A 26,742-nucleotide genomic window follows, 5' to 3' on the forward strand; every position below is an offset into this window, starting at 1 on the left:
TAGCTGAGTTGATCCTTTTAATTTTAATTACCACATACAGTGGACCATAGTGAGTTATACAAATAAGAGCAATGTCTCTTTGCTCAGCCATCTGATTTTAGAAGCCATTTAATTCATTTTTACATGTTTTCTAGGGACCAAGAGGTCCAGCTGGAGAAAGAGGAAGACCTGGGAATCCCGGTGGCCCTGTAAGTAATTGCAGACATTGTTCTTATCCAGAGGCAGCACATACTTGGATTCAATACGTTGAGAATCCCCTACTTCCTTAAAGCAGTTGTAATGCAAAGGAGTAAAAAACTATATAGCATATAGCATTTGAAAAAAATGTCACATGAAAACTTTTCAGTCCCCAATTAAAAATGTAACACTTCTAACCCACAACATGTTCACCATTTCACTTTTTGAAATTAATAGATTGCACATTGAGGAAGAGCTAGTGTTTCAGCATAAGCTCAGGTTTGGCAAAGAGAAGCAGGGAGGAGTGGAAGCAAAGAGTGGCTGGGGACGGTAGAGAGAGGGGAAAAAATGCAATCTCAGAAGTAACTTGTGGGAAATGATAAAATTCCCCTTTGACAGGTTAGAGGGTACATCCCTTGCTCTGAAGGAATTCTTAGTTCATAGCATTCAACACAACCAGCAAAGCAGTTTACAGCCAGCCCCTTCTTTGTGCAGACACTGCATAACCTGAGCAGAGGGTCTGGTCTAATATGGCTACAAACAGGCAACAGGGTTTAAGTCATCAGTGTTCATCAGGTTTTTGGAGTGAAATTTAGCTTTTTATGTGAATCAGAAGTAACTGTTACTTTGAAGTACACATCTACTGCAATCTTCCTTATTCACACGTGAATGTAGCTGTTATTTCCTTAAGAAATTTAATAGGAATGTATTTTTACATCTTCCTGCCACAGTGCAAGTCACGTAAAGTGTTGGATATTCCTTCACAAAATATTTAATTAATTATTACTTTGGAATTTCTCATTTAAGGAATCCTTGGGTCTTAGTCAAATAAGTGGGAAAGAACAGACCCAAAAATATGGTCTCTGTGTCATGGACACGAAAGGATGTGGGTTCTGTGTCCAAAGTAGTGCTCTGTATCTAATACCTCTCTTCTTTCTGTAGGGTGCCCATGGCAAAGATGGATCTCCAGGAGCAGCAGGTCCACCTGTAAGGCAACTTTGACTTTCAGTATTTGTGTTGTTTTAGTCTAATTACTTCTGGCTGATGTTCTGCAGTACCAACAAACCCAAAATTGGGTTTACTCAAGAATGAGCATTATATTTAATTGTGTTGCAATTGTGTATATTTCATTGTGTTAGTTAATATACTTAAAGGACACAGGGCAATAGGAGAGTTTTAACACTAAATCAGGAAATGCAAAAATCCGAACCCAGATTATTCTCAGATAACTATAGATGGATGGAATTGCTACTCTTTATGAAGATCAAATTTTGAATGATCTTATCAAATAAATTATTCAGCTGTCTGGAGTTGGCAAATATTTTTCTTTCCTATCTGCCTAGAAACCCGAGCATGTCCACTTGTGTGTGTAACAGCTGTATTGGCTTTCATTTCTCCTTCTTTTTTTTAAAATTAGAAAAAATTTTGAAAGTTTTTTATAACTTAATTTCCCTAATCATAGATTTCATGTTTTAAAATTTAAAACACAGAAATTCGGCTGAACATGTAAAAGTCAGGGTAACTAAGATGTAGGTGTGATATTTTAGGACTAGCTAAATCTCATCTTTTACAGTATGATTTATATTTGCTATTTTCCAGGTGTTTCCTTACTCAGAGAAAAATCCCATAATCAGACTCCCTTTTTTAACTTAAGATTAATTCCATATGGCTTTTACCTTTTGCATTAATAGTATTCCTTTCACTTTTAAGGGTCCCCCAGGTCCCCCTGGAACTGCAGGATTTCCAGGCTCTCCAGGTTTTAAGGTATTCAACTAAAGACACATAACTACATGGGATTTGGTCCTTTCTCTAGTTACACAGCTGATGTCACTCTACATCATTATTTTATGAGCCCTCCTTTTCCTGGCTGCTATTACACTCTTTGCAAGCCTAGAACAGATGTGCTATATGCAGCATGAGACAAACCCAGTCCTCATCACCTTCATAAATGATCACAGCAAACCACTAAGTGGTAGAAACCATTTAATGCTGATTGCCCTAGAGATGACTAAAATGCCTTCATTTTCTCATTTTACTGTTTTTTTCCCTAGGGTGAAGCTGGTCCTCCTGGTCCTGCTGGTGTTAGTGGTAGTCCTGGAGAGAGGGGAGAACCTGGTCCTCAGGGTAATGCTGGGCCACCGGGGCCTCAGGTACATCAATAACACTTTGGACCTGAGAGGTGCTGTGTCACCTGCTCTTCACAGAGACCTTTGTTCTGGTCCTGGGTTAGCAGCATTGGTTACTGAGATATTTATTTTTCCAGGGTCCTCCTGGAAGAGCTGGAAGCCCTGGCAACAAGGGTGAAATGGTGAGTACTTTCCACATCTCTGCCTCTTCTGCACTCTGTTTGTGAGGGTCACTGGACTGGGGAGAGTCCATCAATGCCCCGCTCTCTTCATCTCTGTCTGTTGTTCTCTCTCTGCAGGGACCTTCTGGTATTCCTGGTGCTCCTGGTCTGCCCGGAGGCCGTGGTCTTCCAGGCCCTCCAGGAGCAAGTGGAAACCCTGGGGCAAAAGGCAGTCCGGTAAGTTACTAATGGTATTTACACTGGTTGTACCAACAAATAGAGTGGAAGCCTGATACCATTAAAAAATACCATTGATCTTCTCCTATTCACTAGAAATAGTCTAATAAATTATTTTATAATGAAAATAGGCATTTTTTAATAAGCATATAGCATGTTTTGTTTCATACATATAGGTATTGCTATATATAAAGATTATGCATAAATATGGTGATAATACCCAATTGCTTTCCTAAATTATCTACCAATTCAGATACAGCAAAGATACTGCTTGTGTAAATTTGCTACATCAGACAAAATCTGTTGTTTTGTAATCTTATTTTTACTGGTTTTAATTCCCAAGGGCTGAGTCCACAGTCCACTAAACCCCATGAGTTGTACCTGGTCTTTCACTGTCACTTACCCCAGCAGGCCCTTTTCTTACAGCCTTACACCACATGTAGCTCTTTGTCAGAGAAAATATTCAGGGGCTTTCAACAAACGACTCAATGATGTCTGAAATAGCTCAGGAACAGACATCAAATTTTACTCAATGGTTTTTAAGATTGTATCACTTCTTTACTGCATTTTTAAGGAGCCCCATGGCTTCTACTTACAGGTTCAGCCAGTGCATGCTGATTCCTTTGCAGAATAATTAATAAAAATAAAGGAGTCAATAATTTGAAATATTATGTCTACTTTCTAGTATTTCAGTATGTCTAGTAGCTCCAGAATGATGCCCAGCTGCAACCCATAATTTTAATGGGATTTTGTACTTTTTAGGGAGACCCTGGTAAGGATGGTGCAAAAGGAGAGCCAGGCCCAAAAGGCGAGCGCGTAAGTGACTTCAAAATGTGTCCAGAGACTTCTTTCAAGGAAGTCTGAACCCTGAATCTTTCCCTACAAAACATGTTTGGTTTTTTGGAGACTTCTAACTCACTGATGGGCTTGGTTTCTGATGTTGGCAGGGTGAAAACGGCACCCCAGGTGCTCCTGGGCCTCCTGGTGAGGAAGGGAAAAGAGGCGCAAACGGAGAACCCGGGCAGAACGGAGTACCTGGTACCCCTGGAGAAAGGGTGAGCTGTGGTACACCACCTTTTCCCAAGAGAGAGACAGAAAATTCTGAAGTTCAAAACATTTCCAGGAGAAATTTGGCTCCATACACCTTCTCAGCAAATTCTAGATATGAAACTGGGTTACAAAACTGGGGAGAATTCTTTTCTAGTTTCTCCTCTGAATTGTAGCTCTTGGATCTGTCTCAGTTGGAAAAAATTTAATTTCTTTCAGTTTTTGATATAGAAGAAGCAGTGGTCTTATATATCTGCAAGTTTTACCAAAAGATTTTTGCTGACAAGCAATCATAAACTATGAGAACTACAAGGGGAACAAATAATCAAAATTTCAAAATTACATCTCAGTTAACAAAAATAAACAATCAAAAGAATTTCTGTTCTGGAAAGTGAAATTAATGTAAATTCTTCTACATTCAAGATATGTCTTTATGTCAACATCTCTATTGTTAATACGTCTTCAATATCAATAACCACAATATTGCCAGGATGTCATCTATGTTATAATATTTCAACTAGAAACAGGCTTATTGGCTAGTATATTAAATAATTTTCCAAAAATGTAATAATTCTCACAGAGAAATCCACACATTGTTTTATTCAACAAAATAAATAGCAACATCATTACAAATTTTAGATTTCTGTTCCCATCAGAAATAAAGGAAATTGTGCTGATCTATTTGTAAGTCCTAATTTAATAACTGATTGCAATATTTGCTGAAGCTATGAGGAAACCAAAGACGCATAATGAACTAATTAATCACCCTAAACATATAAAGGGGTCTGCAAAATGAAATTTATAATTCAAATTTCTTTTATAAAGATAGTATCAAATAAATATTAAAATAGCAGAGCTCTTCTCAATATTGAATTAGAGGAAAATAATTGTCAATACTGAAAGTGATTTTTGTTTTTTGTAGTACTTTAGAAAACTCAAAAGTAGTGATGAAGGGCTAGTTAAAAATAGAGGGAGACAGGGTATAATTTCAACAGGAATGCTACAATCAAAGGCAAAATAGTCTGCAGTCCTTCTTACTACAGTGAATTTCCACTTTTTTCCCCCCCATTAATTTTCATAATGATAAGTCTAATGGTAGATAGTTTAGAAGAAAACCCAGTTGCTATTACCTGTGTCATACTGCCTGTGATCCATAGTTTGTTTTTTGTCTGGCAGGGTTCCCCTGGCTTCCGTGGCTTACCCGGTAGCAATGGACTTCCAGGCGAAAAGGTATGAATCCTCCTCCAAAAGAGTCCTCCAAACTCTTGGAGAATTCCAGATTCAATATGATGCTGATTCCCTGCTGTGACTCTACACATCTCTTCCCAGGGTCCTGCAGGTGAACGTGGCAGCCCAGGTCCCCCTGGCCCCAGCGGACCTGCAGGAGAGCGCGGACAAGACGGAGGCCCAGGTCTTCCTGGAATGAGAGTAAGACAGGACATCTCTGAGAAAATGGGGCAAACCCTGTTAGAGATCACTCATCTGAGCTGATGTGATAGACAAGTCCAATCAGAAATCCTTTCTAGGAGTTGCTTTAGGCAGTAGTAGCATCCATTCCTGGTGGGACAGGTAATGGAACAGAGTCACAGGGCATTCCCAGGACACTGCCACAATGGAGTCAGGAGGTTTTGAGAGACTCCCAGAGCATGCCAGGCCCTGCCATGGGAAATGCCTCTAATATGAGTTAGCATTGGGCGATTTTCTGCATTAGCTCTATATATTTCAGCAAATTCTAACATTAGGTATTTAAGGATTTTATTTAAATATGTTTATATTTCAGTTATTATGTAAATAGACTTAAACATTTAAATAATTAAATTAGAAATTAATTTTTCAGTATACATAAGTATTATATTTATTGCTTATTTGTAATTAATGCAAATAAGCTGTTGGTCAGTTTTTTACAGTACATGTCAGTAAAATTTCAGGGATGGCCTATTGTGTAGACAACATCTAAGTTGGATGTTCTAAGTTCTACATGGAAAAACATTCTGGTAGCTCTACTAAGAATTAGCAACTCCTAACAACAACTATATTGACATTCAAAAGCCCAGCTGCAGGCCTCTAGGAGCCAAACAAGATGTTATTGGCAAGGAAAGTGAACTATTTAAAATACAACAAAAATAATATTTAGAAATTTCAACAAGTTAAAAAAGTGTTGCACATTGTGTTGCTTTCAGGTAGAGGTGTGCAGTCAGAATTGTTGAATTCCTTTTTTTCCATCTAAATATAGTTTTCTTCCCACATAATGAAAGGAAATTTTTGTGCTAGTTGATTAATGTCTGGTGTCTTGCTTATATACAACTCTCAGGAAAAAAAAAAAAAACCAAAAAAAAAACACATTGGCAGAATTTGTTTGCTTTCTTGAATTTTCTCCCTTCATGGGCTGAGGGAAATGGGAAGAATTTTATTTTTTATTAAAGAGGATGATAACATGCAATAGTTTTTATATATTTATATTCATTAATTGAAACTTGATTATGTGCATTCTAAACTGAAGTATAACACTCTTTTTTCCCCTTCAATTTGCAGGGCTTACCCGGAATTCCAGGAAGTCCTGGAAGCGATGGGAAGCCTGGCCCTCCCGTACGTACATTGTGCAAACGTTTTATCCCAGTCCCCCTGCTGACCCAATCTTACCCTCATCCCACAGTGTCCACATGACAGGTTGTTATCACAGCCAGGTTAATTCCCTCCTCTCTGCTTGATTTAACTTCCAGAGCACTTTTCATGCGCATCATTGTGAGAGCAGCCTGCAAGCTCTGTCATTTGGTACTGTGCAAAATACAGAGTAGATGGGCCACAGCTGCAGCACAAAACACATCACGAGTTTTGAACAGTGTCTTCCCCTCACTCAGTGTTGAATGAGTCCTGGGAATTGCTTTATTTCACCTCACAGATGCCATGTCTTGCTTTCCTTTTTGCTTATCCCAGGGCAATCAGGGTGAGTCTGGACGCTCTGGCCCTCCCGGCCCTCCAGGCCCACGTGGCCAGCCAGGTGTGATGGGTTTCCCCGGTCCTAAGGGCAATGAGGTGAGTGGGATTTCTCCTCTTCTGTGCTGATGCCTGCTGAGTCAAATGTTAAACTAAATTGTTCCATAGTGGGGCTGTCTCACGCTGCTGCTTTAGACAGTTGTCCACTGACCAGAAATAAGTATTCCAAATGTAGTCTTTCTTTTTTGTAAGGGTGCACCAGGCAAGAATGGAGAAAGAGGCCCTGGCGGACCACCTGGACCACCTGTAAGTTTTGCTAATATTTTGTTTAATAATGATACAATATTAATAATAACTTGATGAGTCTTACAAAAGTGGTATCACTCTCTAACCATAGCCTAATTTTGTGTTTGAATAGGGTCTTGCTGGGAAGAATGGTGATGTTGGCCTTCCAGGTCCTCCAGGCCCTACCGTAAGTGCCCATCCGAGGCAATGATCAGGGGTCTGGCAGCTACAGACAGACACTGGGAATTTAGCAGAAGGAAAACATTTTTAATGATTTAAAGAAATCTCATTTTATGGAGACAAATAAAAGAGCTCTTCTTTGTCATTGTTTTAATGAATGAATATTTAAAACTTTGGTGGGAGAAACCTGAGTCAGGTATACCTGGTGTAGATTGAAATGAAAAGTCAATTTAGAGCTCTTGGTCTTTTCAAGCAGAAATGTATTGTTGCTCCCTTTAATGTTTATGGCATTTCATATTCCTGTCAAGTTAAAATGTGTCTGCTGAATCTGAGAGTTGGAGTGAAAAGAGCAAATACCACAACACCAACATACATTGGTTTTTGAGCTTGTGCAATGTCATCATCAGGTCACAATGAGGAGGTGTAGATTAGAGGTGATGAGGAGGTGTTTGTATGTTAAAGTGTTCTCAGGCAAGTTCATGGATTTTCTTCTTCATTTGTTTGATTCTAGGGTGCATCTGGGGAGAGAGGAGAACCAGGACCAGCAGGGCCACCTGGCCTCCAGGTGCTGTGTGTTTATTGCTCTCTGATTATTTCTAATAGACTAACACAAACACACCAAATTAAAAAAAATAGGTATCTGAACATTTCTATTAGAGTGCCAGATATCATCATATTTTGAATATAATAGAATATAACAGATCAACCACTTGACAAAAGTTACAAGGAATGGGTTGACCACACTTCTTTTTGTCAAAAGCAAAAATGTGAAGATAGAAAATGCATAACTTATCTCTGTACCATGGATAATGCTGTTCCTTCATGTAGGGATTGCCTGGTGGACCAGGACCAGCTGGAGAGAATGGAAAGCCTGGAGAACCAGTAAGTAGTAAATTCCTTTTTTATTTTTTAAGTAACAAAAAATTAATGAGAAGTTCTTCCTAAATTTAAGTTATATTTCCAAATTCAGACAGCTCTCAGAGCAGCAAAGTCTGATTTGTGGAATAATAGGGGAGAGAAACAGGATGCCAATCACAATGCAGATGCACTAAGTAAAGTTCATGGCTAACTTACATTTATTTTCTCATCACCAGGGACCAAAAGGTGATATTGGAGGACCTGGATTCCCAGGCCCTAAGGTAAATAATAAAGCAAATTTTGTAATGACATAAAAGATATAAAAAATATGAGCCTGAAAACAAAGAATAACACATTTTTTATCACAGGGTGAAAATGGTATCCCAGGAGAACGTGGTGCACAGGGTCCTCCAGGACCTCCTGGAACAAGAGGTGGACCAGGTCCTGCTGGCACAGAAGGTGCCAAGGTACCCACGGAATTTCTTCCTTTTCTGCTATTCTGCTACCATTTGCATTAATTTTGTTTTTTCTAATTATTTTTTTGTTACTTCTTAGGGTCCTCCTGGCCCACCTGGTCCTCCTGGAGGCACAGGACTGCCTGGCTTACAAGGAATGCCAGGAGAAAGAGGAGCTTCTGGAAGCCCTGGACCAAAAGGGGAGAGGGTAACACACACACTTTTGATTTTATGTGGATTTGATGCTAGCATCCCACAAGGCACTGGGTTTGTCCACGTCTTCACTTTGGCCTGATTTCAGAGGTGCAGACTGATGCAGCACTCTTGATTTGGCAGGGGGATGGGTCCTAGATGTAGAAAAAAATGGGGATTTTCCCTCAGTTTAATACATGCTAGATAATTTGCTGCACTGGGTCTCTTGGGGGATGAGTACAGTAAAACAGTTCTAATAAATCTAATTAATTATGTGAATAGCTGATACCATGGGCAGACAGTTTGGCCTGGACTTCATTTTGGATCAATTCAAAATCAAAGTCAAAGAATGTAGTATCTGATGCTGAATACTGGGCAAAAATATCATCCACAGTTTAATGAAAATCTGACTACTGCAGGACCTTCAGTATGAGATCCTTCCCCCCACTTAGGCTCATCTCCTCATGCTTCCTTTTCGCTCATGGTTTTTATGTCTTAAACTTCCCAGGGAGAACCTGGTGGCAAAGGTGCTGATGGCCTTCCTGGTGCAAGGGGAGAGAGAGTGAGTATCTAAACATCCAAGAGTTTTTCCACCAGCTTTACACAGCCAGCTCTTAGAACAGGAGCAACATCACAGTGAATAATACTGTCTGCAACAGCTACAGTTGTAATCTCATTGTGTTTCATTCCAGCAGTGCAAAACTGGGTTTGTAAACTAAATTAGCCCTAATATTGGTTTTTATGATTACCACTCCTTGGGAATTTTTTTGGGAAAGATTGTAGTTGACTGGGACAATGTTTTAGTGGGAAAAAAACACATGAAAGAGAAAATCTATGTGAGTGATGTTACAATGAATCACAAGAAGACATCAATAGTAAATATTCTCATACAGAATATTCCTACAGGTTACTAAATATGATGTATTTATACATCTATATAGCAAATACACATAAAACAGGCACTTGAAATGTATATATCTATCAAATCACTACCTGCAGGCAGTATATACATGAAAGTAATGAGGGATGACAAATATACAAATGCAGCTTGGTTGACTTGGAGGAAATATAAAAAAAATTATTTCAGACCATAAGGTACACATTAAATTTTCAAGAAAGAAATAAGTCAGGAGCTAGTCAGGAGATGCTGAAGAAATGTGGATCAACTATGTAACTGAAAATTAGGGCAACAGGTCACTTTTATTGTATACCAGTGAAAGAGAGCTATTAATTTCAGGTGGTTTTGGATTAGGTTTGGATGGTAAGGAAAAAAAAAAAAGGAATTACTCAGTTGGAGATCTCTCACACTGCAAAATGGTGTGATTTCAGAGCATCACTCCAAAACATGGTGTGCAAATGCACTTAGGCACTGTACACTTGCTTCATTTAAGTATCTTTGGCAATTTGTTTACACTGAAACATAAATACTGTTGATCAAAACAGAAGAGTTAACATCGTCATATTTTGATACAAAATACATCATTTTCTCATTTTCCAATTGTTTAGGGCAACGTAGGCCCCATTGGCCCTCCTGGTCCTGCTGGCCCACCTGGAGATAAGGTAAAGCATCCTCACAGTGGGGTTTGTACTGTGAAGAGTCCCAGGGGTGGCTGTCTCAGGGGAGGAAGACAAACACCCGTGACCATCCTTGTTCCTTGTTCTCCCAGGGAGAGACTGGCCCAGCAGGTGCCCCTGGCCCGACGGGGTCCCGTGGAGGTCCTGTAAGTGACAGAACTTTTCTTCCTGTGCAACTTCACCATGGCTCCTTTTGCCTGCTGTAGGCATCAGTGCTGCACCAAACCTGGCAGCAATACATATGGCTTGGGTTGTAAAGAAACCAAGCACTTTCAGCTCCTGTTGACTCTTGGGATTTATAAGTGCTAAAGGCTTCAGAAAATCAGGGCTTTTAACATTGCAAAGGGGTCAGAGGGCTGTGGTGACAGGGCAAGGCAGGAGTGTGAGCAACAGTCATGTCCATCTTGATTTAAAGTTAAGTAAACTTTCAAAAATGCTCTTTTTTGTATTTATTTTTTATATTTAACACTCTGGGATCTCAATTGAACACCATGGATTGTGCTCAGGGTTCATACAGGTGTAGTTGAGTTAAGTTTACCACATTTTAGACAATTATCAATTAATTCCTGAACAGTTGTTTTTAGTACTTTGGAGCAAAAGTTGTTATGGATCAGATGTTTTGGGTTTTTCCTCCAAAGGCTGGTAAGACAAAGAAACTTCAGCAGCCTTAATAGCAGTATTCTCTAACTTTTGAAGTGAAGTTTGTCTTTCTACATCTTCCATTGCTGACATGTGGTTTTCCACAGGGTGAACGAGGAGAACAAGGTCTTCCTGGGCCTGCTGGCTTCCCTGGAGCCCCAGTAAGTGTCTGCACCACTCTTTCTGCACTACTCAGGCACTTATAGGACAACATGGCTTTGTCCTTCCCCTCTTACACTAGGGCAGTAAAGCTCAACTGCATTCACACTCAATTTAATATTTTAATTCCCTTCAGATAAGTACCTGGATAGCATTTCTTGTCACAGAATCATCTGCTTTTTTGAGTGGTAATATAACACTATAATTGTTCTACAGGGCCAAAATGGGGAACCTGGTGGGAAAGGAGAAAGAGGCCCCCCTGGTGCAAGAGGAGAGGCTGGACCCCCTGGAGCAGCTGGTCCACAGGGCGGCCCTGGTGCCCCAGTAAGTGTTTGCTGTTCCTTCTGTGTTTCCAAGAGGTTTCTTCAGCCCTCCCTCAGCCTCAGTGGGCCCAAGTGCAGGGAGATGAACTGCCCAAAACTTATTGACACTTCCTATAATTTTAATCTTTATCAAATCCTTTGCTTTATCTGCTTCCTTCCATGTAGGGTCCACCTGGTCCCCAAGGAATAAAAGGAGACCGTGGATCTCCTGGTGGGCCTGTGAGTATCCCTCCAACTTAGTCACTGCTAAATGCCTCTATTTATTACAACAAATGTGATGTAAATGAAAAATAAGGACTTCTGACTATAGCATTGGCAGTTCAAGAATATTTAAAGTGTTCTAGAAGGAGTAATTAAAGTAGAAGTTTTTAGTGATCTGGATTACATTGATTTTAATATAAGTAAGGTGCCAAAATAGCTTTTGACACAATGACTCAAAGCTCTAAAATGGCTTATCTCAACAGTTATTGAATTTACTTGCCATCTTTGCCAGCTATCTCAAAACCCATTAACTCAAGTTTGTGGAGAATATGTGACCTCCTCTTGCAAAAAAAAAAACAAAAAACCCCTTCTTCTTCAATTTCAGGACATTTAATTCAGGTTTCAAACAAAACATCACTATAATTTAAACTCTGCAGGTGTGTAAAAATCAATTTGTTCCTGCTTTCCAGTCTTCAGGAAATAACAAGTATTGATCTCCTCTAGGGTGCTGCTGGTTTCCCTGGTGCTCGTGGTCTACCCGGTCCCCCTGGTAACAATGTAAGTTGGTTTATCTCCCTTTTTTTTTAGTCTTACTTTGTGGATACATTTAGACATATATTAACATATTATGCAAAAACATTCTGAATATGATGGTTGTACTTCAGGAAAAAAATCTGCAAAAAAAGAATTTACCCTCCTTGTGGTGTGGAATAGAAAGTAGGGTTTTAATTAAGGTACCATTAGAGTCAATGCAATTCTTTCCATTCATTGGCTCAGCTAAGACTGTAATGAAAGACATTTCATTCTGCACATGTCCAAGACACCATATTAAAGGCATATGGCAGGAGTGATTCAAGAAAGCAGAAGGGCCTGCAGCCTATTTCCAGTTTCTGCGGTAGAGCCATGAGTAAGGAATGTGTACCCTGCGTTGGATGCATTACAGGCACTGGGCATCCAAAATGTGCAGGTGTATGTCCAGACAGCAGGGATCAAAAATACCAGCTCTGAAAGTGATACATGATTCTCTTACCACACCAGATCAGATTTGGGTGCACAGGGCTGGACCCTCAATCTGCCTTCAGGCAATGACTCAGGTCTGGCTGGCTTTCATGAGACCAATGCCAGTGCATGTGTGCAGCTCACACTTTCCTTCTTAAAACTCTTTTCAGGGTAGTCCAGGGCCCCCTGGTAATGCAGGCCCTGCAGGCAAGGATGGGCCTCCTGGACCCCCTGGTAGTTCTGGTGCTCCTGGAGGTCCAGGACCTGCTGGAATCAGAGGTGAGCCCGGCGCACCAGGAGAAAAAGGGCCCCCAGGAGCCCGAGGAGAAAGGGTAAGTGTCTCACTGCTCCACCAGAGACAGGGATTCTGTCTGTCCAGAACAAGCTGCCAAGAATGTTAAAGGTGCTCCCAGTGACTGCAGTGACCTTTTCTCAAACAGGGGGCACCAGGTGAGCCAGGTCCTCAAGGCATCGTTGGCGGCCGGGGGAACACGGGACTGCCAGGCCTGCGTGGCCCCAGCGGCCCACCCGGGATGGCAGGGGCCAAGGTGAGAGCCCTTCACTGCAGCTACAGCCTCGACCCAACACAGCCCCAACCCAGCTGCTGAAATTAGCCTAGAGAGGAAAAAAGTGCTAAAAAAGCTTAGAGACACAAAAAGTAAGGAATGTATTGGGAGTGTTAGGGGGTTTCATGCTTTTTAGTCCAGAGATTAGAGACTTTACAGTTATTTGTGTTTACATACATGAGATCAGGCTTTAAAATGTCTGATATCCAGCTGCTGTGGGATGCAAGGTTGTCTTTCAGATTATATTATATATATCCAGGAGTGTATTAGCCACTTCACATGCTTTGGGAGGGTCATGAGGAGGAGACTGTAACCTCTCCCAGGTACAAGATCCAAGTCATAGTCTCACCTACCACTAGTTGTTTACCCTTGCTTAATTCTCAATATGTTTCTTGCTTAAATACTATGACCCAAACAGAAAAGTACCCTCCCCTCCCTTCAGAAAAGATGGGGTGAGGCTTGGTTTGTATTTTATCACTAATATAGTGATAAACCAGCACTTTTTGGTTAACAACTTTGGCCATTGTTTTTTGGGCACATAAGAAGAGACATACCTGTTTATTATTTCTTAGTTGTCAGTTAACATTCAGTGGCCTTGCATGAATATTACCAGCAAAGAAAATAAACCGGTTTGGCCAAGTTTTTATCTCTTGTTTTGTGTTTTCACAACCAGAAAAGCCATACTGGCCCATCAATTCATTAAGTCTCCTTCAAAATCCCTGCATAGTTAATAAGATGCAAAATACACTGGTAACTCCTAAGAACATTATCTGCAATGGAATCCTTTCTCTTTTTGTTCAGGGTGAAGATGGTAAACCAGGCACCAACGGTATCCCAGGAGAACGCGGTGCTCCGGGTCCCCAAGGTCCTATTGGACAGAGAGGCTTACCTGGAGAGCCTGGCAGAGATGTGAGTGGATGGGGTTTCCCTGCTATCTTGTGAGTTACAAATGGGAGCTTCTGGGGGCCAATTTGCTTTAAGGTTCACAAGGCAGGGGCCTGGGCAGATTTTGGTAAGGTGTAGCCTCCTGTCCCTGTCATCCCCTTCTCTGCCTGCAGACGTCATCTGTCTCGCTTGGAACTGCACTGCCTACAACATAATGCAAGTCTTACACGTGTTTTAGGAGCCACTCCACCTCCAGGAATTCTTCCCTCTTGAAAACTCTATCTTTGATAAGCATTGTTCAAGCTTACTGGGAAACAAGATGTCTACTGGTCATGCAGTTTGTCAACAAACTGTGCCACTCTGTTTTGCAGGGTAACCCTGGCTCGGATGGCTTGCCTGGACGTGATGGATCCCCAGGAGGCAAAGTAAGAAATCAGCAGTGTCCTTAGACTGCCCACTAAATGAGACAAGAACTACATGGCAATATATGTAATCTCTATGCTGTGTAATTTGTTCCTTGAACCTCCTGGGCTCCATTGAATATACTCCTTATGTTGAGTTCTATAAAACACGACATTTATTACAGGGTGACCGTGGTGAAAATGGCTCTCCTGGCCCTCCAGGACCCCCTGGCCACCCTGGTCCTGCAGGTAATGCTGGTGCACCTGGAAAGTCTGGTGAAAGAGGATTTCAGGTAAGACCAAAGTAAATGGGTTACTGCTTATTTACATACCCTTCCTATGCAAAGTCCATTTCATGCAGGAATAGAGTGGAAGTTTTGAAGAGTTTGTTACTGTCAGAGTTTCTTGACATCAAGAACTGGTTCTATAAGAATATCCAGGGGCAAGACATCTCAGAGTTTATGTTCTGACAACGTTTAGAAATTAAGCTCAAAATTCATGTACTCTGTAAGATGCCAAAAAGCACATCATCCCACCAGGCCCTGTCCTAATTTCCATCCCATCTGGTGCTCATGCAGCACAAGCAATGTGTTATTTATTTAAACTAAGGGAGTAACTTTGGAAGCCCTCAAGTTATTTCTCAGGAGTGCTGACACCAGCACAGTGAGCACTGAGCACCTCACTGAAAGAGGGAAGGAGGGCTGTAGTGCCTGTACAGATCAGTGCCTACAGACAGCTGAGAAAGGATGACATTGGCACAAAAATGGCCTGGCCAGGATTATTGCTGATTCCAGTGTGTGTGGAGCTTCCCCTTGTTTCCCAGCACCTGCTGGCTGTGAACATACAGCTTATGTGGAAATAAAGAGGTGGGCTAAGCAGTTCCAAGTGATCCACACCTTCTCCTTCTTACCATGTCACAGGGTCCACCTGGCCCTCCTGGCTCTACTGGTCCTGCTGGTGCTCGTGGTCCTGCTGTAAGTCATATCTAAAGTATTTGTGATGTCATCCATTCACTATTTCCTGTACATGGGCAATGCTCTTATCTCTTTCTATCTTCCTTTTATTGCAAATCTACCCTTACAGGGTCCTCAAGGTCCTCGTGGTGATAAAGGTGAACCTGGTGAACGGGGCAGCAATGGCATAAAGGGTCACAGAGGGTTTCCTGGTACCCCCGGTCTCCCTGGTCCTCCTGTGAGTATTTTGCATTGGATTAGGAATTACAACTGATATTAATTTCTGTGCTTAGGCTCCAGGTACCTAATTAACCTCAGCTAATTTGATGGGAATCTATGAAAATTTGGTTTTCAGATGTTTCAAAATCCAGATTCCTTGAATCAACCTGACATAAGCATAATTAAAGATCTAGAAGAAGCTGTTAGGAAATAAAGATGGGTTTACTACAACCTTTTCCATAAAATCTTCTTATATATTCATTTATCACATACTCAGGTTGTTCCTGATTTAATTAGGAAAGAAAGAAGTAGGGGTTGGAATGCCTATGTCTGTTAGAAATCTATCCTAGACAGACAAGCTACTCAGAGTCCAAATGCCTCTCTTCTGCCATGTATCTTTTATAGAAAGTAATATTGGGGCAAAATGGGCAGGAAATTGTAAACTACTGAATTTTACATGAACATGCCATTACCATTTGACCATAGCTAAGAGAATTAAAGAGTAAGAACAGACAGGCATGCCACAGATATTTATGACCAGTAAAGGTTTAGGAAGGGATTTATTCTAAAAAAATCTACAAATACCCCTCGTGATACAAGTGAGAATCAAGAAACCAAAGCTCACTCAATACACCAAAGATAGCACCAGTACCAACCTATTCAACAAGACAATAGAACCTGGAGTCTAACATATCATATGAGGGAAAAAAATGATAAATTCTCATTTGATGATTGATAGATAACTTTTAAACAAATGGCTTACTTCTTTGCAGTGCACACACAGAACGAGTTTGTAAACATATTTGAAATCATCAATGTTTGTCAAATTATTTAAGTAACTTTACTGCTAATATTATTAAAACTGCAGCATTTTGGCTATAGTTACGTATTTTTATGAATATTAGAGTTCATCCAAAGCTCATTGGTGTCAGTTGGCTTTCTTGGATTTTGGACAGCACATCTCTATATGAAAACATATTAGAGAACATTCAATACTTTTTTCTGATTAAAGAATGGCCACCATTCTCTCATGTCTGATATAGCCTTTTTATCAGGATGTATTTTGTATAATCTTGAAGACATTTTCAGTGTTTTTATTTAAGGCACACACAGATAGTTGCAAGGTATTACCAGGAGGTGAATGACTGTTCTTTTTTTCTTAGGGTCCCCTGGGTCCACAAGGTGCAATTGGAGGTCCAGGAGCTTCAGGTGCAAGGGTAAGAAAAAGTCCTTAATCAGCCTAACTGGAAGGAAAATTCAGACTGTTTAGTTAATATATCCCTAGATACAGACATAAATTTTAATTGGCCATCTTACCAGACAGCAGCTGAAGAAAGAAAAAACACCTGATAAATCATACAGAAATATTTGAAATACCTCACCAAGTATTTCTGAATTATCTGATAAACTATTTTGACCATATTGTTTGTGTTCTTCATTGTTCTAGGGTCCCCCAGGCCCAGCTGGCCCACCTGGAAAAGATGGCACCAGTGGCTACCCAGGTCCAATTGGTCCTCCCGGCCCCCGCGGTTCCAGAGGCGAAAGCGGCCCTGCCGTAAGTAAATGGTGCAAACTCACACAAGCAAATCTTTGGGAATATTCATGAAATATAGGATGCTCAACTCTAAATAGCTCCCTCAGAAACTCCCTGTTCCAATGGACAAGATTTGTGGCAGGAGGTTTTCGAGCTGCCAAGGCTAAATCCAAAACCATGCAGCTCATTTGCAGTTTGGTGTAACTATTGGTGCACTGGGTGCTGTGTTGGTCTCAGCTGACCACTGACTGTTCTGCATACAACGGGATCTCCTCCTGCCTGCAGAGCACAGGCTCCCTTTGGGTCTGGGAAGCCATGGAATGGGGTTCCTAGGCTGCTCTAGAGAGGCCAGAGATGCAAAGGTGTCACTATCACAGTCACCTGCTAAAGCCAAAAATGGTCGTTCTCTGGATGTTAGTGGAAAGGGTTCCTTCTCAAAGCCCAGACATAAAGATGGACAAACTTGACAAAATGAGGGGAAAAAAATACCATTTTAAGAAAACAAAGGCCTGAAAAATCTATTAAACAGATGTTTATACATCTGTTTAATTAATAAGTAAACTACATATTTGTGTAAGAATTCTCATTTTTTTAAGACTAGGGCTCACACAGACTTTTGGTTTCACTATTTTTTTAGGGTCCACCAGGGCAACCTGGTCTTCCTGGTCCTGCTGGACCTCCTGGCCCATGCTGTGGTGGTGGTGCAGCTGCCCTGGGTGCTGGTGAGAAAGGTCCAGTTTCCTATGGGTATGAATATCGAGATGAGCCCAAGGAAAACGATATCAATCTGGGTGACATCATCTCTTCAATGAAATCAATTAACAACCAGATTGAAAACATCATTAGTCCTGATGGGTCCCGGAAGAATCCAGCTCGTAACTGCCGAGACCTGAAATTCTGCCATCCCGAGCTCAAGAGTGGTATGTTTGGATTTTATTTTCACCTATAGTAGCAGGTCTTGGACATTGTTTTGGTTTTTTGGTTTTTCTAACTTTAGAATTTAAATGCGGACATCTCCCATAAAAATTTGAGGTTTTTTTAAACAAATGTCATGAAAAAGATGATAAACGTAAAAACACATTTAAACACTAATTAATTATGCATTTCCACAGAATATATATTTGACTTCAACTCCACTTATTATCCTTAGAAGTGAACATATTTTTAAACAATTTTAGTTTAAATGCGGGCATCTCCCATAAAAATTTGAGGGTTTTTTAAACAAATGTCATGAAAAAGATGATAAACGTAAAAACACATTTAAACATTAATTAATTATGCATTTCCACAGAATACATATTTGACTTCAACTCCACTTATTGTATCCTTAGATATTGTATCCTTAGAAGTGAACATATATTTAAACAATTTTAAGGAAAACAAAACCATTACAAGTTCTAAATTTATTCCAAATTTCATTCCCCTTACACAATTCAAATGAAGTCAGTATATGATATGATACTTTTCATATCATCTTCTTTTCTGTGGCACCTCTTCTGTCAAAATTAATATTTTTCCTGATTTGGCTCAGAATTCTGGCATAGAAATAAGGTTCACCAAATATATTAAACCTCTTAACATTTTTCTTTATCTCTAGGAGAGTACTGGGTTGATCCTAACCAAGGCTGCAAGATGGATGCTATTAAAGTATACTGCAATATGGAAACTGGTGAGACCTGCCTCAATGCTAACCCCAGGACTGTGCCAAGGAAAAACTGGTGGACCAGTGCAAACAGTGGAAAGAAACATGTTTGGTTTGGAGAGTCTATGAATGGAGGCTTCCAGGTAAGAAATGAGCACAGTTAACAGCCCAGATTGTGCATGCTAAAACGTACACAACACACTAAAAAATAATTCTGAAATTAGACTGAATGAGACAATTAGTATGTGAAAAAGTCCTGATGTGAACTGACCCTAGACACGATTGAACAAACACTCTTTCCTGTGTTGGTACTCTGCAGTTCAGCTATGGAGATCCTGAGCTCCCAGAGGATGTCTCTGAAGTTCAGCTGGCCTTCCTGCGCATCCTCTCCAGCCGTGCCTCTCAGAACATCACCTACCACTGCAAGAACAGCATTGCCTACATGGACCACGACAGTGGGAATGTTAAAAAAGCTCTAAAACTCATGAGCTCTACAGAAAGTGAGATCAAGGCTGAAGGAAACAGCAAATTCACATATGCTGTTCTGGAAGATGGCTGCACTGTAAGTAAACAAGAATTTAGTGCTGTAGTGAATAAATAATTCCCTCTAGAGGAGTAGACCCATAATAAAGGAAGAGAGAGCTTTGCATGGCCTGGGTATGGAAAGGACAGAGCTGCAGCTAATAGGGGCAACCTAGATCCTGTGCACCAGAAGTGCAATTCCTGTAGCAACTGTAGGAAGTGAGGTGCACTTCCACTTAAATCTGTGCTTTACAGATACCTCCTTGCTTTAGAGTCACTGTCAGGGAAGTCACAGTCACCAATTTTCATCCATCCCCTGTCAACTCCAAAACTAGTCATACCAAAGCAAGGCTAGCTGGTTGAAGCCATGGGCTGTGGCTATGGGAAGGGGCACACACAGTCATTTTGCAAATCCTGCATTGCTTCCCTGCAGCAGAAAGTAGTGGAGGGGAGCAGGAACATCCCTGAGCGTGCTGGCCTGACAGCACCTGCAGCCTTTTCAGTAACAAATGGACAACACTAACTCTGTCCACGAGTTCTCCCTCCTGCGGTCATTTCCACAGACATGGCAACCAGTTGAGAGGGTTTGTTATTGCAGAAATAGCAAATCTGAAATCCTGTGGGATGACTGCCATGTAGGCCATCATTCATGTCTCTAACAATTTTTTCTTTTCTCTTCAACTTCACAGAAACACACTGGTGAGTGGGGTAAAACAGTTTTCGAATACAGGACGCGCAAGACCATGAGGCTGCCAGTGGTTGATATTGCACCATTAGATATTGGTGGTCCTGATCAGGAATTTGGCGTGGACATTGGCCCAGTCTGCTTCTTATAAATCAAAGATCCTGCTTTTTCTGAAACCCCAGCAAACAGATTCACACTCCAACTGTGCTCCTTTGTTTCAGCCTTGTCAGCTAGTACAGGTGCCCATCGGTATCCCAGTTATTTATTAACAAAATTTCTGGGGGAAAAAATCAATTTGATATCAAGGGTTATTTTTGTTTTTGCTATTACACAAAATACAGTAAAAATGCTTTTTTTTTTTGCTCTATTTTTTTTTACCAAATTCCATCTTCAAAACATGTCTCCGTGGTGCTATAATAAGACTTCAACACTTAATAAAACAACACTGTGTTCTATTAGTTGAATGTTAGCCAATTTACAAAGCACTGATTGCTCCCAGTACCAAAGTTTACCCTTCTTTCAAGATGCAGTCCATAAAGCTAGAACGACCTCCCTGTTTCAACTACCTCAACATGGACAGAAACTGGGATGTGTCTAATGAGTCAAACCAAAAATCAATCAATTCAATCAATATGCATTGGACGCAGTGGTCAATTCCAGGGATTCATTTGGTACAAAATTGTTTATTTCTGTACTGATTAGGTGTGAAAGGTACAGTTTATCTTAAGAGTTTAATACCTTAATGGCAGTAGTCACCGTAATTTTATTGTTGGATTGTATTCTGTTGTCAAAGGTGCTTCTCTACTTTCCTGTCATTGCTGGTCAAGACCACTAAAATTAGGGAAGTGTAAAAGACTAATATGATGGTGCTAATCTATTTTTCACTCCTAACTCTGCAAGTCAGGGTTATTGACTTGCTCAAAAAACCAAAGAGTTAAAGGATTTAAAGCAATTGTAAATGTCTCCTGTCAAAGATCGTCATCGGCATGTCATAGTTGAGAATTTTCTCCCTTCACTCTGTAAAAGTCAATAAAGATGCAAAATTGTGAATTTCTTCTGTCACGTTAACACATTTATAGTGTTGAAGGTTAACCATCTTTGTAAGCTTTTATATGGTTGTTGGTCTATTCCTTACAGAGACACATAATAAAATATCTTAATAAAATTTCTTGTTGTTTCATAAAACTGACTTCTTTTTTTTAATTTTACCTTTTGTGCCTTTGCTCAGACAAATGGACAAGGCAGGACACAACTCTGGTACCACTATGATTTTTCAAATATCAGTTCCCGTGTTTGAAGGAAGCCCTGGTAACCCTAAGGGATGCAGTTTATGGTGTACTAGTATGGAATTTTCTCTTTCTTGGTTTTTCTACTCCTCTGCATCCAGTGGCCCACATTTGCAAGCACAGGGAGTTTCAGCATCACTCAAAGCAGGGCCCATGCACAAAGGCAGGTCAGGTTGGAGGAAATGGAAGATCTTTGCCTTTCCTAATCCAAGAAACCTGTCTCAGTGTGAATAACCAGGCAGTCACAGGCTACCAGCATTTCAGGGGCCAGCTTAAATAAAGGATTTAAGGCTCCCTCAGGGCAGGCCAGAAGCACCAGCAGTTTGACAAAGCTTTTTATGGAGCTATACAACTCAGTCATCTCCAGATCTTAGCAAAAATATAAGGAATAACAGTGACCACAGTAACATTTAAGGAGCAACAGTAGTTTGGCAGTGCCTAAGCTTGAGGCCAGAAGAAGGAACTAAGCACCAAGGAGCCTGGGCCAGGAAAGCTCTCCCACAGTCAAATGTTAAAAGATGCCACTCAGCCTTTCCCATGGAGCAAAGTCCAGAGCCTGTCCCTACATCTTTATTGCACCATTGGACCATTAAAGATACTCTACAACAAGATCAGATAAAAAAATTAGGGATTAAAAAACACCAAATTCTTAAAAGTACTCATTGACAATATTGGATTATGCACCCTCAAAGAATACTTTCTGATTAGCCCAAGCCAAACAGGAGACATGAACAAAGAAATTATTTTTTTAAGAAATCCCACCAATTTGGGACTGAGCCAAGACACTGCCCTGCTTTGGCACTGCAAATCTGGACATGCTGACACAGAAGGAAAACAGTGAGGCTCTGGGGAGACCCAAACAGCACAAATGCAGCATCACCACAGGCATGACTGTACTTAATGCAACAACTTAATAACGACAGGACCAACAATTCATAAAAAGTACTGGCTCTTGCAGGAAACCTCCTCATTTGATGATGAAAATAAACTACTGTTTACAGAAAACGCAAGTTCCATGTACAAAATAATATTAATCTGACATCAATTACATGGTAGGAAGCTTTTGATTGGAGTTTTATAAAAGCAGCTGGTAAGAATGCTGGCTGGTGGAAAAATGCATTGGAAACACCTGTTCTTAATTCCCATGGCAGAAGTAAACAGCCTTTGCAATGCCCAGTGCTACTGGGGCTGGTGGGTGGCTGGGAACAATGACACAACCTTAAAACTCAAGGTTTGGGGGCTGCTTTCTGAAGCACACACACTCATCAAGTCTTCAGTTAATAATATCTACTAATTAAAGTTGATTTTCTGGAACATTTGTAGAAAACACAAAGAAATAACCAAGACCACCACAAAACATTTAGTTGATATAAATGCCTTCATTTTTTTCAGAGCCACTAATTGGGCTACCACGGCTGTCACATACCTGTACTTTTATATCACCACATTATTATTTGGGCAAAACAAGAAAAAATGAACAGTAACAACCACAAATATACAAAAACATTTAGTTGATATAAATGCCTTCATTTTTTTCAGAGCCACTAATTGGGCTACCATGGCTGTCGCATATCTGTACTTTTATATCACCACATTATTACTTGGGCAAAACAAGAAAAAATTAACAGTAACAACCACAAATATACAAAAGCAAAAATCCAACCAACCAACCAACCAACCAACCAACCAACCAACCAAAAAAAAATCTGCCCAAAAAAAAGCCAAAAAATACCCCAGCAAAAAAATACAACCTACCAAACCCTGCCCCCCCAAACATGCAAACAAACTAAACCCTGCCAAAAAAAGTTGCCTGAATCACACCAAGAAAGTATCACAGGTTTAGGTTTCAATATTGCCTTGAAACTTCACTTTCCAATTACTTACAGCTCATCACCTGAAGGTGCAGCTCATTTGCAGGACACCAGAGCTTTTTCTTCTGTTGGAGTCCTTGGCATGGGGACTATTTCAACATCTCCTTTCTGCAGTTTTTAAATTGAGATTATGTTTAAAACACTCCAAAACAAGGCAGAAATGCAGCAAACCCTTCTCCAGCAGAAGGGCTTTGCTAGCTAATTAGACCCTACTTGTAAACAAATTACACACACCTGTGATTCATTCCTCACCCAGTGTCCTATTCACTGGCTTGTGCAAAAAGCAGATTTCTTTTGCTGCTCCTAAAGATATTGTCCAATTCCTCACAGGACTGGCAACAGCTTCACAAGAAAGCTGGTCTGTTGTTTGAGGTGTTCCCTTTGTGCACACAAGTTCTCCCTTGGGGCAGGGTTTAACACAGGTGGTTCTCAGCAGTAATTCATCACAGTCTCCATGTTTCTTTCATATTTATTTCATACATTAAGAAGCATTACCTCTGATTTTAACACGGGCTGAATATCTGAATAGTCTGACAGCAGGTAAAACAGGCAGGCTAAAAACAGTCTGAATGTTCTGGTACTCAGATAGCAATTCTGCCCAAACAGGCTCCTTGTGGACATTCTGAACTCTGCAGCACCTGACTGAAATCACACCCTTCAACAAAACCTTTAAACTCCCAGCAAGCAAACTGTGGTGCACTGGACACAATAATCCAATTTTTTTTTTTTTCCTAGCATAAGCACACCATTTGGACAACATCTATGGATTCCCAGTTTCTCTGGCATTTTCTATTTCAGCCATTGAATTGCTGATTGTTACCCTTTTCATGATTTTTAAACTATAATACCAACATTGTCTGTGATATTTACATACTTGCAGGAAATCTTTTTCCCTTCATTAGCATTTCTACATTTTCATTTAGTTTAACTTCTCCTTTTGCAACTGTTTTACTCTCTGTCTTCCTGGAACCCTCTCTCAGCAAGACCAACTGTCCTGTGAATGTTCAGCCTGCAGTATAGCCTTAAGTTCCTGAAAAATTAATTAAAATATCCATAGATTAATCTAATAGCTACTATGCTCAGTCTCAGGCAGCTAAAGGGGAGCAAAGAAACCTAGGGGCTCTCACCCTACAGTAAGGGAAAAAAATCATAGTTTTTTGCTCTTAATCCATCTTTAGACTTTTTACTTGCCTCCATCTATGCTCAGTCTCAGGCAGCTAAAGGGGAGCAAAGAAACCTAGGGGCCCTCACCCTACAGTAAGATAAAAAATTATAGTTTTTTGCGCTTAATCCGTCGTTAGACTTTTTACTTGCCTCCACAGAGGGACAAACCCGTAAAAATGTAAATTTTTCTTCACAGTTAGTCTCAAACTGAGGTGCATAAATCCAAAACTGTGGGTTGAACAAAACCTCTTACCCACAGAGGGCTGAACCCATGAATTCCCTGTTTGCCTTCCTTACATTTTAAGCCTCCAGAACTGCTCAGTATAAACTGATCTAGATGAAAACACCAACACCTGCTTTCAAGCATTTAAATTTCAAGCTGTCTTGGAGAAAAGAAGAAAATATTGTAGTCCACAAAGTTGAAAGAGGCATGAAACAGACTGAGAGGCAGGAAAAAACACACTAATAAGACTGATACAAGAAATCTCTAATTTTGATCTACAGCTTCTCCTTGTTACACCAGCTGATCTCATTTACTTCACAGCACCATATTGTGCTTCTCTCTGAGAGAACAAAGAAACAAGAGGAAAAAGCCTTTCCTCAAGGAGTTTTTCAGGACATACCAATGACTTTAAAATATCACTAATTTAGCCTTTAATATTACCTTGGAATTTTGCCTTTCCAGTTAACTGCAAGTTGTCATCTCAGGGTGGAGCTCTTTTGTAGGACAGCAGAGCCTTTCTTCCAGTGAACGAGGATATCCTTTTGTGTGTGGCACAGAGACTACTGCACCATCCCATTTTGTTGTTTTTTACAATAATTATGTGTAAAAAACCCTAGAACATGACAACAATCCAGCCAGCCCCGGTCTAAGTGAAAAACCTTGCTACCTGATCAGGCCCTAATTGAAACAAATTGTAAACACCTGCAACTCAGTGGGTTCCACCCTCAGCTTCCCCTGGGAGGCAGGCAGGGCTTCTCCATGGCCCGCAGCTGCTTTAAACCCCCCCAAGTCCCTCTCCCACCAGTAATTTGTCATCTAGAGCTCAGACAGGGATAAAGCAGCTTTTAGAGTGGGCTCATGATGGTTTCTGGGTTTGAGCAGCTGCTAGGAATTTCTTCTGGAAGCTGGCAAAGTGTCAATAACTTCCCCTCCTAAAACAAAAGAAATCAACTTTTAAAAAAGAATCGGGTGCAATTTGCAACCCTTCTTTTGTTGTGGTTTCAGCAAATAGTATCAAGCCTCCATTTGCAGGCAGTAATCTGGAGGAAGAGCTGTCTACAAGAATTTTGAATCAGTAAAGGAAGTTCTTCCCAACACTTTGCCATGCTGTGGCTGTCCTGATAGCTTCACCAGGAAAATCTAAGGTTCAGTATTCCTTGTCAGGTGCATGTTATTCACACAGACTGGAAAAGGTGTCCTTTTTTTGAAAAAAAACCTGTCCTTTTGAAGGACTGGTTATTATTTATGGCAATAAGACAGCATTATTGTAGTCATTAAATTAGAAAATGTTTCTTAATACAGATTTCATACCCATTTCAACCAAGACCAAAACATGATGGCTCAATGAAATATCCAATCGCTGTCCTGATAGCTTCACCAGGAAAATCTAAGGTTCAGTATTCCTTGTCAGGTGCATGTTATTCACACAGACTGGAAAAGGTGTCCTTTTGGAGGACTGCTTATTATTTATGGCAATAAAACAGCATTACTGTAGTTATCAAATTAGAATATGTTTCTTAATACAGATTTCATACTCATTTCAACCAAGACCAAAACCTGATGGCTCAATGAAATATGCAATTCTTTGCACCAGAAAAGAAGCTGGGTTTGGCAAACTCAATATTTAAACCAAGTGTCTCTCTTCTGGAAATGTTATGAGATACATAATGCAAAAATCTTAAGCTACAGTAGCATATAATTTTTTTTTATCATGATCTAACATTTAAATTCAACATGTGCTTGTAATCATGTGTCCTCAACTATATCTTGTTATGATCAAAAAAAAAAAATCTGTAGATACTTCTGTTTAAGAAGTATCTACTAGAAGAGAAAGATATTTTGCAGGTTTTAGGATTTGGGAGATGAAGAGACACTTTCTATGTTTTTGCCTACCTGTTTATTGGGAGGAAGCAAAAACTAGCTCACACTACACTGAGGGATTGCTGTTCCAGGATGGATGAAGTCCACCTGAAAAAAATCCTGGTGGGTCTCATCTTCAGAACTTCTCTTCATCCTGCAGTAGCTTCACCCTAGAGCGTTGTCTAGAAAGACTGACTGCAACCCACACTGCTGCCTCCCCATCACAGCAGCCCCTCTGGCTTGAGCTGACTCCTTCTGAGAAAGCCACTGACCATCTTTTTTTTTCTTTTTTTTTCATTTACTTTTATTTTTCATCCTGCAGTTTTATTTGGCAAATCTATACTTATCCAAACTTTCTCTCCTTTCAGTACACCCCTTAGCCA

General features: G+C 40.4%; 1 protein-coding gene across 1 annotated transcript in view; it reads left to right on the forward strand.

The window, feature by feature from the left end:
* Positions 1–21,140, forward strand: part of COL3A1 (collagen type III alpha 1 chain) — a 49,556-nt gene extending 28,416 nt beyond the window's left edge. The window contains exons 13-51 of the mRNA XM_039728692.1: positions 135–188; positions 1,120–1,164; positions 1,888–1,941; positions 2,229–2,327; positions 2,441–2,485; positions 2,603–2,701; positions 3,464–3,517; positions 3,649–3,756; positions 4,925–4,978; positions 5,078–5,176; positions 6,281–6,334; positions 6,683–6,781; positions 6,935–6,988; positions 7,101–7,154; positions 7,659–7,712; positions 7,976–8,029; positions 8,242–8,286; positions 8,374–8,472; positions 8,561–8,668; positions 9,161–9,214; positions 10,159–10,212; positions 10,320–10,373; positions 10,974–11,027; positions 11,242–11,349; positions 11,514–11,567; positions 12,054–12,107; positions 12,719–12,880; positions 12,989–13,096; positions 13,916–14,023; positions 14,371–14,424; positions 14,586–14,693; positions 15,321–15,374; positions 15,484–15,591; positions 16,736–16,789; positions 17,020–17,127; positions 17,744–18,026; positions 18,704–18,891; positions 19,068–19,310; positions 19,960–21,140. Of these exons, the coding sequence (XP_039584626.1) occupies positions 135–188; positions 1,120–1,164; positions 1,888–1,941; positions 2,229–2,327; positions 2,441–2,485; positions 2,603–2,701; positions 3,464–3,517; positions 3,649–3,756; positions 4,925–4,978; positions 5,078–5,176; positions 6,281–6,334; positions 6,683–6,781; positions 6,935–6,988; positions 7,101–7,154; positions 7,659–7,712; positions 7,976–8,029; positions 8,242–8,286; positions 8,374–8,472; positions 8,561–8,668; positions 9,161–9,214; positions 10,159–10,212; positions 10,320–10,373; positions 10,974–11,027; positions 11,242–11,349; positions 11,514–11,567; positions 12,054–12,107; positions 12,719–12,880; positions 12,989–13,096; positions 13,916–14,023; positions 14,371–14,424; positions 14,586–14,693; positions 15,321–15,374; positions 15,484–15,591; positions 16,736–16,789; positions 17,020–17,127; positions 17,744–18,026; positions 18,704–18,891; positions 19,068–19,310; positions 19,960–20,106 (3,489 nt within the window). The 3' untranslated portion in view covers positions 20,107–21,140. The remainder of the gene's footprint in view (positions 1–134; positions 189–1,119; positions 1,165–1,887; positions 1,942–2,228; positions 2,328–2,440; positions 2,486–2,602; positions 2,702–3,463; positions 3,518–3,648; positions 3,757–4,924; positions 4,979–5,077; positions 5,177–6,280; positions 6,335–6,682; positions 6,782–6,934; positions 6,989–7,100; positions 7,155–7,658; positions 7,713–7,975; positions 8,030–8,241; positions 8,287–8,373; positions 8,473–8,560; positions 8,669–9,160; positions 9,215–10,158; positions 10,213–10,319; positions 10,374–10,973; positions 11,028–11,241; positions 11,350–11,513; positions 11,568–12,053; positions 12,108–12,718; positions 12,881–12,988; positions 13,097–13,915; positions 14,024–14,370; positions 14,425–14,585; positions 14,694–15,320; positions 15,375–15,483; positions 15,592–16,735; positions 16,790–17,019; positions 17,128–17,743; positions 18,027–18,703; positions 18,892–19,067; positions 19,311–19,959) is intronic.
* Positions 21,141–26,742: the final 5,602 nt, after the last annotated feature.

Source organism: Passer montanus, unplaced genomic scaffold (genome assembly GCF_014805655.1).
Source record: "Passer montanus isolate IOZ18808 unplaced genomic scaffold, ASM1480565v1 scaffold66, whole genome shotgun sequence".
Taxonomy (NCBI): Eukaryota; Metazoa; Chordata; class Aves; order Passeriformes; family Passeridae; genus Passer; species Passer montanus.